The sequence below is a fragment of the Formica exsecta genome, unplaced genomic scaffold, assembly GCF_003651465.1.
Source record: "Formica exsecta isolate Colony F162 unplaced genomic scaffold, ASM365146v1 scaffold744, whole genome shotgun sequence".
Taxonomy (NCBI): domain Eukaryota; kingdom Metazoa; phylum Arthropoda; class Insecta; order Hymenoptera; family Formicidae; genus Formica; species Formica exsecta.
Window position 1 is genome coordinate 583,055 of NW_021853511.1, and position 13,261 is coordinate 596,315.

The 13,261-nt window shown below is 37.2% G+C and overlaps 1 protein-coding gene across 2 annotated transcripts; it reads left to right on the forward strand.

Annotated features, from left to right (window-relative positions):
* Window positions 1-419: 419 nt before the first annotated feature.
* Window positions 420-12,901, forward strand: LOC115243872 (excitatory amino acid transporter 1). 2 transcript variants are annotated; one of them, XM_029821145.1, is made up of 7 exons: window positions 420-1,678; window positions 8,142-8,539; window positions 9,624-9,815; window positions 9,951-10,134; window positions 10,333-10,761; window positions 10,855-10,989; window positions 11,078-12,901. In XM_029821145.1, the coding sequence occupies exons 1-7, from the start codon at window positions 1,659-1,661 to the stop codon at window positions 11,226-11,228; spliced, it is 1,509 nt and encodes a 502-aa protein (XP_029677005.1). In that variant the 5' UTR covers window positions 420-1,658; the 3' UTR covers window positions 11,229-12,901. The 2 variants fall into 2 exon arrangements, with proteins under 2 accessions (XP_029677005.1, XP_029677006.1); XM_029821146.1 differs by lacking the exon at window positions 420-1,678 and adding an exon at window positions 7,040-7,137.
* Window positions 12,902-13,261: the final 360 nt, after the last annotated feature.

The window sequence follows — 13,261 nt, forward strand, 5'->3', positions numbered from 1 at the left end:
ATTTTGTAGTGCAATTATCACGAATTATTCTGTTAATTATGGAGAATATAATTTTTGTAATGATTGATTTGCTGTATCCTATTAGATCAACAGCTGGTTATCTCTTCATTCCATCGATAAACGTATTATATAATAGATTACATGTCGTACACAGACATGTGTTGCATTAATTGCGTTGCTTATAATTTATCAAATGGCTCGTTCAAGGATTTTGATTACATTAATATTAAAATAGTAAACATATATGCACAAAAAGAGAGAGAGAGGGAGAAAATTAAAAAAAGAGAAATATGACTGACAGCGCGCAATTCTGTTGACAAGTTAACAAGTGTCATAGCATAACGACCGATATCTGTTGCTGTGCGTTACGATGAAAAAGCAAATCGGATTATATATTCGTACAGATTTTTTTTTTTTTTTGCATTCGCGGAAAATACTTGTTCTTGACACTTGTTACGTAGAAAAATACGACAAAGATTACTGCTCATTAACGTCGTGCGCGTTTGATCACAAGCCGTATTACAGCGTTGAAAATAAATGCTAAAAAAACGTCGATAAGTATAGAATGTGTACGGGTTAAAAATTTAACGCGTATTATTAATATTATAACGCGTTGTTAATCTTCTGTGTTGCAGATAACAACAGAATGACTGCTCATTAATCGACGAATATTTGCATTTCCGTTTCTCGCCAGTGACTGCCACTGTCAAATTTGCCAAAGTAACTGGAACGAATCGTATCGCCAAAAGTGACAATAAGTGAGTTTTGCTCCGAAAAAAAAGAGAAAGAAAGAGACAACGGTTGGAATTCGTTCGGATGAGGAAAGGCTCATTTTCGCAGCGAGATCGGACGTAGCCGAAACAAGAGAAGAATCGCATCAGCGGCGGATCGTCGTAATCGAGTGGGCAAGCCGCCGACAAACAATAGGGAGATCTGGTAGCGGCTTCCGATGGGGTCGTAACCGCCGTACAGCGCGCGTATTCGTATATCGCGATGATAGGCTAGCCGGTAGCGGCAGGAAGAGATCGTCGTAGGGGGAGATCGCCATAGCTAATCGTACCACCCAAGGTGGCATAGATTGAGAGCCCCATCAGCATACATCCTCTCCTAGCTAACGAGATACCCAGCGTCCATCTAGTTCGTACGCGCATCGTTACCTCGCATCGACGACGGTGTTCCGTGCATCAACTTTTCCGGAAGCGTCCCTCGGACAATCGATTTGCGATTTAATCCGATTCAGCGAATCGCTAAATTGCATTCCGCTTGTAATTGTAGTGAGAAAAAAAGGAGAAAGAGAAAGAGAAAGGGGAAATCGATCGGGATTAGCGTTTTAATCGACGTTGGAGCGTCTCATCTGCACGCGTCCTCGACCTCTTTTTCTTATCGTCCTTCGCTTCTCATCCCTCTCGGCTTAATCTCTTCGTCGTCACTACCACGACGTGCATTTATTCCCAAAGAAACGACGACGCGAGAGGGATAAAAAGAGGGAGAGAGAGATACAGAGATTTGCTCTTAGTGCCCCTCGACGATACACAGCTCCGGTGATCTTCTTCCCCACCGGGACGCTCGCCGCTTCCGGCTAACTGGAAGTGACGCTCTATGTAAACGGTTTTGCCGAGCGGCTCTCATTGGAACGCACAGGACATAGGAAGCGCATCATGGAAGTAGCGAGCGAGTTGTAAGTATCTCTGCATGCGAACTTTATTTTTCTTAACTACTGTTTTTTCTTACAAATGATTCAACTTGAATAGCGAAATTTCATTTGAGCATAAATCTATGTGTTTATTATGTTATTTGTCCGCGTATCTTTCTCGAGGAGCAATGTATTTCTATTTTTAATGACGCAATTAGTTGGCCATTTGTTTGGATTATATTGGATTATTACGATGAGCTATCGTCGCTAGACTGCTGATAATCATACACGACACGTGTATCGAATAAACTTTGCCCTCTGTCATTTGGATCTTATGTGACCCAGTTTCCCCCGGGATTTGTTGCCTAGACCCATAAAGAAATTCACGCAACATGTTTTTTGATAACGACGATTTTCAAGAGAATCCGCAATTCAAAAATAACTATCTCGCATAATACTTGATTTAAACATATTTCTTAATTCGAAATGTATTTTATTCTTCTTAAATTAATTTGCAGTTGCAATTAATTTCTCTAGATTTTTACATATTATGTAATATATTTTTAAGTTTAAACAGGTGATTATTATCGCCTTATGTTTTTACGATACACATCTTTATACGCGTTTATTTGTCAATAATCACACAGTAAAATATTAAACATCTATATCGATATATTGACTTTCATGTCATCTCTTATTCTTGAATAAAGTGGATTTTAGTCCTGTTAGTAGCTTGTAGAAGAGACTCGACCTCAATTCTTTTTTTCTCGACGATCCATTGTTGTTATCGAATCGTAAATAAAGAGTTGAGTGATTTATTCATGGTAAAAGTTAATGACATATCAATTTAATGTAATAATCTCTTAAATGCGCGAACGTTAAAAAATTTTAAGATAATGTCTTGGAATTTGGCGCATATTTTGCAGCAATATGACGCACTTGAACTTGTAATCATTGACTGTTCGTGTGAGATGTGTGTAGCGAAAAAATATATCGCGGAGATTAGAACATAAACATTATAAAAGGAGTGTTTATCTAACGTTATATCGCGCGTTGTATGCAAAATAAATACGTAGCATAACATGTCGATAGTTTGCTTCACGAAGTCTGTAAAATGTGCGAGAATTAAAACGCGATACAACTTTTGTATACAAGGTGATCTTTAAATTTATTACGATTTGCGCCATTAGAAATGCAAATGCATATCGCACTTTAACGACGCCGTGAATGGAAGCTACCCTGTATATACATGCATATATATGCAGTTGTGATCTATTATGTGCCGCGTCGTATATCGCATTCAGCGGCAACGGGATTCATTGGCACAGAATTCCATAATGGCAACAGCGGTACTTGCCGGCTACTCATTAAATCATTGTCAGACTCGTTCTTTGTGATAAGGAACGGAGGGAGAAGACGACGGTTGCGCACATAACGCATAAGAAAAATTATTATTCATTGCGTGATTAAACTGTGCGCAGCCTTTGCTCTATCTGTGGATCAGCATCCCCGTGTATGCTTTTCGGATATTTTTTCAAAATCAATCAAAATTATCAAAATTCCATCGTGAATTACAGATCGTTTAGACCCGGTCTTTGTTATCTTTTGGAGTACGAAAATATAGAGATAACTCCATCAAATTTGTATAAAAAGACTGTAAAACACGACAGTAAAATTTTTGATTGAAAGAGATCTTAATTATAAATGAGAACGAGATAAGCTTGAAACGCGCACTCGGAAATGTGCGAATGAAAAATGTATACGTATCGTAGCAATTGCGCATGTTTGCCCCCTTATTGCTGATAAGGAAATATAATGATTTATTTCTATCGTTCGAAGCGACTACAATTGCAAATTTATTTCATATCTCGTACGATCGATGTGATCGATGGAATTTGATTAAGCGGGATAGGCGTGCCGCGGTCTTGTCGCATAGCGTGAGCATATTTTACTTTTGATCAGATTTTATTAGCAGAGAATTATCTGCTCTTAATGAGCTATGCGACGTATCGATCCGAAATAATGGATGTTTTCCGTCATTTCTTGATCGTCGACGATGAAATACTCTTCGATTTCCCTGTCACTTCTCTCGTCGAGAAGCTTTGCATCTTTCATTAACCTTTCATTTTCATTGTAGCCTAAGGGTATCGATTACAAAGTGACACGTGTAGAATCGGTTGTAGTTTGCATGCTAATCAAAAAAATAGAAAGGTCGCGCGTTAAACATCTTTTATCAAAATTTTTGTCTCCTAGTGATATTCGAAATCAGGTTGTAATTTTTTATTTTTTTTTTATTTTACAAAGTAAAATTGTAAATATATCAAACTTTGAGGCAATGAAATATTGAGTATCGATGAGATTCTCGGGTAGTCCAAAGAAAATCTTTTTCAGATTTCCGACCAAATGACGTTGGTCTTTCGAAATACATATGAGAGAGAGAGACACATGCATCTCGTAAATTTTGCATTAGTGTCAAGTGCAACTTCTTATATAAGCAATGTATTCAACAAGTTGTTTGCCGGAGATAATTTTGGAACTTTCATCGAAGCCAACATCATATATAATATGGCATTGAACGTTCAGCTCGTACGCCACGTGTCACTATTATTCTACTGTACAATTCGACGCCAATTAATCTTATTGTAACCGTATCTAATTTATCCATCGCTAGTTTGTACGCAGGAAAATTGAAAATTTGGGTGTGAAAATTGAAATTTTGGATGTGAAAGATGATGTGAGACAAAAAACGATATTATTACGTCTATTTCTAATCGCACGTTTAAATCTTTTCGCGTTGATCGTTTGCGTACAAGTTTCCATAAACACAGTTGTCCTACATACTGATTTTTCTCACTTCCACGAAATGCAAACGATGGTTCTACTCGATGTGCTCAAAAGCCGTAAAATTTTTATTTCCCGACGCGTCACCTTGACGTCAACGAAAAAAAAAAAAAAAAAAAAAAAACCGCGAGAGAGAAAAAAAAACACGATTCACGCCGGAAATGTCATTGAAGCTCGGCGTTAATTCTCAGGGACGATTTTTTCTCATCTGTCCGCGGCTGGACGGGGATATTTTTCAACTATGGCGTGACACACGTGTCGCTCTTCATATGTGAATAACGATACGCGCCGAGTTTCGTCACGCTATCAGCTGATTAACTGCTTAAAAGTCATCTCGCGCTCGTTGACCTCGATGTTTCCCATTCATCTATCGTTCGCTAGATCCGAAATTCTCATCGCAGGAATTTAACGCTTAATGAGAGATATCGCGTTGCGAAATTTAAGGCTGGGGAATTTATCCGGTCATCTCCAGGGGTCTCTTTCGTTGAATCCAATTTGCGTATGTGTGTTATAGTATTTGTAGTTAATTACAATTAAAGATAAGATAAAAATACCGGTTAATGTCAATAGGATACAAAAATAGGACGCGGGGGACGGCCCCCTACGTTACGTATCAGAATTCGTCCGGAACCTTGATGCGAGACAAGAACACAATAGCACCATCCGCGAAACGATCCATGACGAGCGCCCACGTGTGCGTTGCTATCATATTTTTTATCGTTACCTTCGTCAAGTCCGGGAATTTATCATCGAGATGTTCTCTCTTTTCTTTTCTATTTCGTTATTAACACGAACTACGAGACTCATTTTGATAGGCGCGTACAACAGCCGACAATACATGCCACGCTTCTGCGTGGTGTTCTATGCTCGTGACTACGTGTACCCGGAAGAACCTCGAAGCATACGAGATTGCTCGAAAAAAACTTGGCAAAGATTAGTAAATTTAAGTTCGACATCGACAATTTGTACACGTTGGCTTCGACAATTTCTATTTATTATTATTTTTTTTATTAAGCGTGATACTGTATTTTTTATCGGCAAAATAGATAGAATCCGGACTATTGGTGTCGTCAAATATTAATATTGATGATATCACGATCATTAGTATTAACATTAGGATGCAATGCCGCGCTTTTGTATGAATAACGTTGGATACAGATAAACCACTGTACATCTTAGGTTGATGATGTAACCGTAGCCAAAAAATTTACACAAGTGGATATCCCTGACCGATTTTCGGAGCGACACGTGCCATCGAGATGAGTTTTGTTCGACGGTATCTCGCAACGATTTTTGCATAAATTTTATGGCTGACAATCGACAGTCCGCATATTTGTTCTCTAACAGATCTCCTTTTAATCCACACGCCGATTATCACAATTCGCTTCTTTTGCATATTGCCTTTTGCGTTCCTTGTGGCGTCACACGTTGTCGTAATAGCGTGGGACGAATTTTATGTCTGAATCGCTCTGATCTCGTAATTTGCGATAAGATTGAATTTCAACGATTGTCGGACGACATATAAAGTGTATTTATTTACGCGACATGTATACTGAATACAGAGAGCACGTAATCATCTATTAATAATCAGAGATTCTTCTATGCTCTCTCTCTAGTCGAGACATCTTGGAAAGCGACTATTGAGCATGCGAAGTGTAGTAGAGATGCAAATTAAAGTGTTGGCTTGTAATAAAGAACAGTGAAGAAGCATCTAATGCTTCAAGGCAATAACGAGGTAATTTTTTTCTAGAGCTTTTTATATCAATTTTTAGATATGCACCTGCATCTACTTTATTAATTGAATTAAGCGTTAAGCGCAAAACTAAAGTACCTCCGCAATAAAGTCATATCAGTAAACGTAATAATAATAAAAATGTGTTCTTGCGTATTGGCTTAAATACAATACATCGCGGCGTTCGACAGATCTTTATCACGCAGCATTAATAATAGTTGATCCGACAATAATTCGCAGCAGTGTAATTTCTTGTCTCTTGCCAACTACACATCCAAGTGTAGCGCGCGTGGGTGTTGTCGATACTTCTACGATAGTTCTTCTTACGTGCATTATCACGTAATATCTAGCGCGGAAAAAAAATATCTGTTTTGACAATTTTGTCTATTATTTAATTTAATATAAAATATTAATCGGCTTCTCTCATCATAATTCGTGTCTAATTTCGATTTGGAAACATCGCATCTTCTCTTTTATGACACGTTACTTTATGTTACGAGCGCTTTTTTTAAAGAGTTAATGTGTGGTCTCTACTCTTAACTAATTTTCTATGTATACTGCCGAGATTTATATGCGTTTCAGAGAATTGGAAAATGAAACGTGTCGCGGTTTCAAATAATAGATGGTTTAAAACAGTCCGTCGCTGAGCGTGAAGGAGAACGGTGATCTTTTTAAAAAGTGCTAGACTTCGTGCTTTGCACGAAATATTTGGGAATTTGAATGTAAATCGAGTGTTAATGTTAGAATAAACAAGTGTTAAAATAAATTGTTTATGTAAATAAAAAAAGTCACGGAAATGAATATATTGCGATTTCTGATAATTTGTTTAACGATTCTAAGATATTAATTTCATAAAATAAATTTTCAAGCTTACATCGTTTTTATTTTGTAATTTCGGTTGCACGAGTATCATGAACGCTGATGGAATAGGGTAAGCAAAATCTATTTACAATCTCGAGACGTGAGAACAAATATTTTTATCTGATGAATAAAATCGACGATAAGTGAAATAATAATAATAATGAAGTTTTTTTATATAAAAAGCTTTGAATTTGCAAGTTTTAAAATGTATTTATGAAACTATATAAATCCTTGCACAGATGCTGTCTTTACAGCATCGCGTCCGAGGTAATAAAAGACTCACCAGTTCATCTTCTTGTCGATCGTAAATAGCGCACAATTCGAAAAAAGATCGTATGTTTTTCGAAATTGATGTTAAGACTAATATTAATTGAGATTAAACTGTTGATATTTTATGAGCTATTATAAGTTCTCGGGAGATTACTAAACTACGCACAATATCTCTCGTTTATTGAAATAATTTCAAAGAAATGTCTTTTATATTTAAGAGATAAATTAATACGAGAAAAAAATTTCCGGTATTAGCATTACACATATACTTATTGATTGTCTGTCAATGTATACACGGAATGTCGACATATATTAGGAAAGTTTTATGTCGCTGTCTATAGTTTTCAAGGTTTATGGAAAATACGGAAAAGTCACGCTCATCGCCAAGAAGATTAATCTCCCGAGCACTTCTCTCTTACTGTTACGTGTTACAGTAATAGTCGTTTTGGAATCGACACGTCAATCACAGATAGTGCCTCTTTTAACTATAAGATTAAATTAAATATGTGCGTGTATTTTTAAATGAGTAATTGTATTTTTATCATTTCGGCAAAAATAGCGAAACTGAAAGAATTTATATATGCAATTAAAACAACATCTCTGCATTTTACGTGCCTAAAATTAAGAATCATTAAAATCATATGTTTTATATATTTCAATGCGTCATCAACGAGTTGTTCGTAATGAGAAATCTGCAAAACGACGCTCATCATCATGAAATAATCGAAACTTTCACGAGAAGATGTTTTGTTGAAAAGTGAACGTATATACAAAAAGATATCGTTGACACGGTTCTTTTTTCAGGTCGCCTTTGTCGGGGTCGGAGAATCAGGGCAAGATCAAGGAAAGGAGCTCGTATTATCCTCAGGAACCCAACAAGAGGCCGCCAACGAGAGGGCAGAAGGTGCGAACGTGCCTGAGACATAATGCTCTAACTATACTGACTGTGTGCGGCGTATTTGGCGGCGTGATACTCGGCATAATCCTGCGATATTCTCGAGAAAAATGGACGCCGCGGGAGATTATGTACATCAATTATCTCGGCGATCTGTTCCTGCGGATGCTCAAGAGTTTGATCCTGCCGTTGATCATTTCGAGTCTGGTGTCGGCCATTGGATCGCTCGATCTGTCACTTAGCGGCAAAATCGGCGCGCGTGCGATCGGTTATTACGCGGCCACGACCATCTGCGCGGTTATATTAGGTCAGTGAAGCCTAATTTTATTTAAAAGCAAGTAATGGCACAGTGCAACAAGAAATAATCTTTTCCGATCACAAGAAAGTGGGTGATCATTTCCTGTAGTTTTTTTATGCTGATTTTAGCCTCTAGATCTCTTACAATTTTAAGAAATTTATGGCTAAAGTTGCAAAAGAGAACTATTTTAATGTATTTTACTATGTTATAATAACTACCATATATAAGATGTTGCAAAAGTTTTGTTGCAATAAAAATTAAGTATAAACTATACTATACTGGCTATAAATTAAGTGAAACAGTGTAATAAATGTAAAAATATTTAAATTTAGGTATGATTAATTCACGTATTATTGATTAACACGATATGTTGAAAGAGAAAAATGTCCGTTATATATATGATCGTATATCTTCTCGTACACAACTGAATACTCTTTAATGTTTTTAAGTAACCGAGCATATTACCGAGGTTAAACGTCAATGATGATGCGCGAATCGCGATGAAAGGATCTCGCCAAGCATCTCTCGCTCGGCACTGCGACGCGCGCGAACAATGATACATTTCTTAGAAACATTGCAACAAACAGCAGATGTCACGAACCCCGCTCATTTACATATCTTTGATGGTCGGAATGCGCGCGATAGCCCTGAATTCTCGTGACTCATTTCGGTTAATTAACGACCGTAATTAACAAAGAACAACGCGTCGGACATGGCCGAAAGATTACTCGGAGATAATTATCTCGCACAATTTTATTTTACAGCTGCTAATCGGGCAACTATGACCTTTTATTGCGTTAATCTGGAGATTAGACCGGTTATAACTCGAAACTTTGCTTATGCGCATATCGTTCAACTTTTTCTCTTGCGTCAATCATTTTCCTCTTGCGATACATCGTCGCACCCTAGCTGAATGTTTCTATTTCTCGTCATTGTGTCATCGCATTTATCTCGCCGATTTTTCAACGTAGCAGATGCTAACGTATCTTATCGTGCGTCTTTGCTCTCTCGCGATCGATGAAGTAGACGGAAATAATGCGAAATTCAACGGTTGTAGAACTGATGAGGATTGTTGCTTTAAATCTAATTTTAGGTATAATTCTCGTTGTTTCGATCCAGCCTGGAGTTGGCAGCTCCGCTGCGCAGACCACGAAGTCGGCGAGAAATGTTTCCACCATCGATACGTTGATGGACTTAGTTAGAAATATGTTTCCACCAAATCTTGTGCAGGCTTGCATCGCCCAACATCGAACCGAGCCGAAGCCACCGGAGAACGCTACTAATGGTAATCATTTCTTTAGAGATAGAACATTATCTTAACTTGAGAGTTGGAACATCCGATCTTAGGCTTAGACGGAACGAGTCATTTTTTCGTTTTTTCATAATGTAACTTTGCGTCTAAATTAACGTCATCTATTAGTCCCCGTGGATGAATGGGAACTGAAGGAGAAAGAAGAATCCGGCACTAACATTCTCGGACTCGTCGTATTTGCAACGGTGTTAGGCATCACCCTCGGTAAAATGGGACCGCAGGCCAAACCGCTGTTGAACTTCTTCGAGTCGCTTTCCGGCGCCATGATGTTGATCACCAACTGGGTGATATGGTAAGTTTCGCAAGTGATGCGTTTCTCAAAACGCTTCAAGTTGTCCAAGAAAGACTCTCATATTAACTGCATAACATTGTTGCGTAATCGTCATGTGCCATTGTTGTGACAATTTGATATCTCCATCCCGTGCGTCTCGCTTTTTCTTCAAAGAATTAAAAATTTCAAAATTATCCCTGTGCGTTTTTATGTACGCAGGTTGTCGCCGATCGGCGTGCTCTCCCTGGTCGCCTCTAAGATCACGGAGATGAAGTCGCTGGACGAAGTGGTCGCCCAGCTTGGGATGTACTTCTTGACTGTGGTGATCGCCCTTCTTATACACGGCTTCCTAGTGCTGCCAGGGATGTATTTTCTTCTTACAAAAAAGAATCCTTACATCTATATATCGAACATGGCACAGGCGCTTGTCACTGCCTTTGGCACGTCCTCGAGTTCGGCGACATTACCGATCGCCATCAACTGTCTCGAAGAGAGAAATGGCATCGATCCGCGTGTCACTAGATTCGTCATGCCAATAGGCGCTACCGTCAACATGGACGGTACCGCTTTGTACGAAGCTGTGGCTGCCATTTTTATCTCGCAAGTGCGTCAAATTGGTCTTTCCTTTGGGCAGCTGGTAGCGATAAGGTGAGTTTTTCTAGTTTAAATTTTTTTTTCTTCTTCTTACAGAAAAAGATATATTTATATCCTAACTCTATTGTATCTAACGCGTCGTTTTAGTATCACGGCAACTGCTGCCAGTATCGGTGCGGCTGGAATTCCACAGGCCGGATTAGTAACAATGGTAATGGTGTTGGACACGGTTCGACTTCCGGCCAATGACGTCTTCTTAATCATCGCGGTCGACTGGTTACTGTAAATATCATGCTTGTATATGTGCGTCTTTATTTTATAATTGCAATTTTAAAGGGCGTCTTTAACATATGTTTTCTCTCATTTACAGAGATCGATGTAGAACGACGGTGAACGTCATCGGCGATTCGCTCGGTGCGGGAATCGTGCAGCATCTCAGTAGGAACGAGCTCGCATCGTTGCCACACAATACGCAGCAGACACAAAACGGAGCCGATTGTCACGCGACCACGTCGATATGAGTTGTCATTCGCTAATCGCGGCCTGTGTCTCCTTGATCGACGATTACGAAATCGCTTCGCGATCGACCAACCACGGCAAACATATCGACACTTTTATCGTGCGGTTTATCGTCCATTTAGAAATGTTGCCATAACCGTTTGAATTTTGAAAAGAGTTCCGAAAAACCGATCGGTTTTAACAATATAACGAATAAATAAATTAAAATTTTAAGATTAAAACAAAATGTAAACAAATTTGTGGATAACAATATATATATTACATGTTGCAGCCATGTCATGTATGATTTTTAATTTTCGGATTTTTATAAGTTATTCTATGGAGAATATTTCGAGTATATAAAATATATATAACGCAATATATATATATTAAGAAAGATAAATGTATACATCTTAATAAGTGTACAATACGACAATGGTCGATGATCGCGAGATACGATCTTGATGAAGTGTTCTTGTGTACTCAATAAGTGTTCTGTTTTTATCTTACAATCAAATAATCGGTTTAGTATTAATTATCCCATATGAATCACAAACTCTATAAACAAAGGGAACAATAAACCTGTATATCACTCTATTAAACGCCACATTTATGACAAATGCACGTGAAATGCGACGTGTAATCTCTTTTTCAATTATCTTGATATACAAGTACCGTAAACAGGATTATTTTTAGTAGCAATTGACGCTCATTCCGCGATATAAATCATATATATATACGTAATGATAGGGCAATCAGATATAAGTTATCAACGCATAGCTCGCGGTGCGAGCAACGAGCGTTCTTCAGATAACTGTGGAATAATAAGATGTGCTTGAAATACTGAATACTTTTTAACTTTAGTAATCGTAGACCCAGTTAAACGATCTTGCTTGTAAAATATATATTTGTCTTCCATTTTCGCGTTTGACGATAATTACGCTTGATATAAAACGTGTATGTTGCATGTTACATTTTATTCGAACTATAAAATCCGCAGTCCACTTTTTTTGCAAATTATGCATGTACCTTCTCTTGAAGTGCATTTATAAGATTGCGGTGCTCATATGAATTTTACGAAGAGCGAAACATTTTTAGTAGTTTGAAAAATCAACTTTATTATTATCTGACAAAAAATCAAAGTTTTTATTATTATTTTTTATATGAAAATAAAAATGAGAATGTAAATTTTAATCATATATTGTTCCGCGGCGATTAGGCAGCTTGTGCCATATAATATATATCGAAAATAGATTTTATATTTATTCGATATCCAGTGAAAAAAGCAGATGTAATTCAATAAGTTTAATGCCATATTATCAGCGATTAGCTATGGGACTTGACCCTTAAGTATGAAACGATGTTGGTCATTTCGTCTCTTTCTGTGTTCTTGAACGAGAAGAAAACATGCAAGTTCCCGCATTTTATAGCTTTCTTTATACGAAAGAAAAATTCGATAAGTCGTAATATTTAGAACAAAAGAATGTAATGTATAGTTTAAAAAAAGAACATATATTCAGATGCTCAACACATTAATGAAGAAAAGTAAAATCCGTACTTAAGGGTTGAAATATCTTTTTTTACTGGCGCAATAAAAACAACATGCTAAATTATTTTCATAAGATATGTAAAAGAATTATGTGGAAAAGTAACAAAATAATTAATAAATATATATTATCTGATTTTACCATGTAAATTCCTTGTTGTGTGAAAAAAATTCTTTTATTATCCTTTACGCAAAATCTCTCCTAGATTTATTTTAAAGAAATGTTTTGACAAATTTTATTATTATTTGTTTTATTATCAAGAGTAATTAATATGCTTGTTGAAATTCTCTTGCATCTTATTAATACAGAAATAAAACATGCAAGTAAAATTAAAAATATAAGCGCATTTATCGCCATTTATACATTAAATGATAAGTAAAAATATGTGACGAATATTTTGCTTGCAGATGTTAAATGTTATTTGCATAGTAAATAATTGATAACTTGGATTTTGTGTCGCGTATCGAGGATGACACAGAGTCGATTTGTCCGAAAATCGGGATATCGAA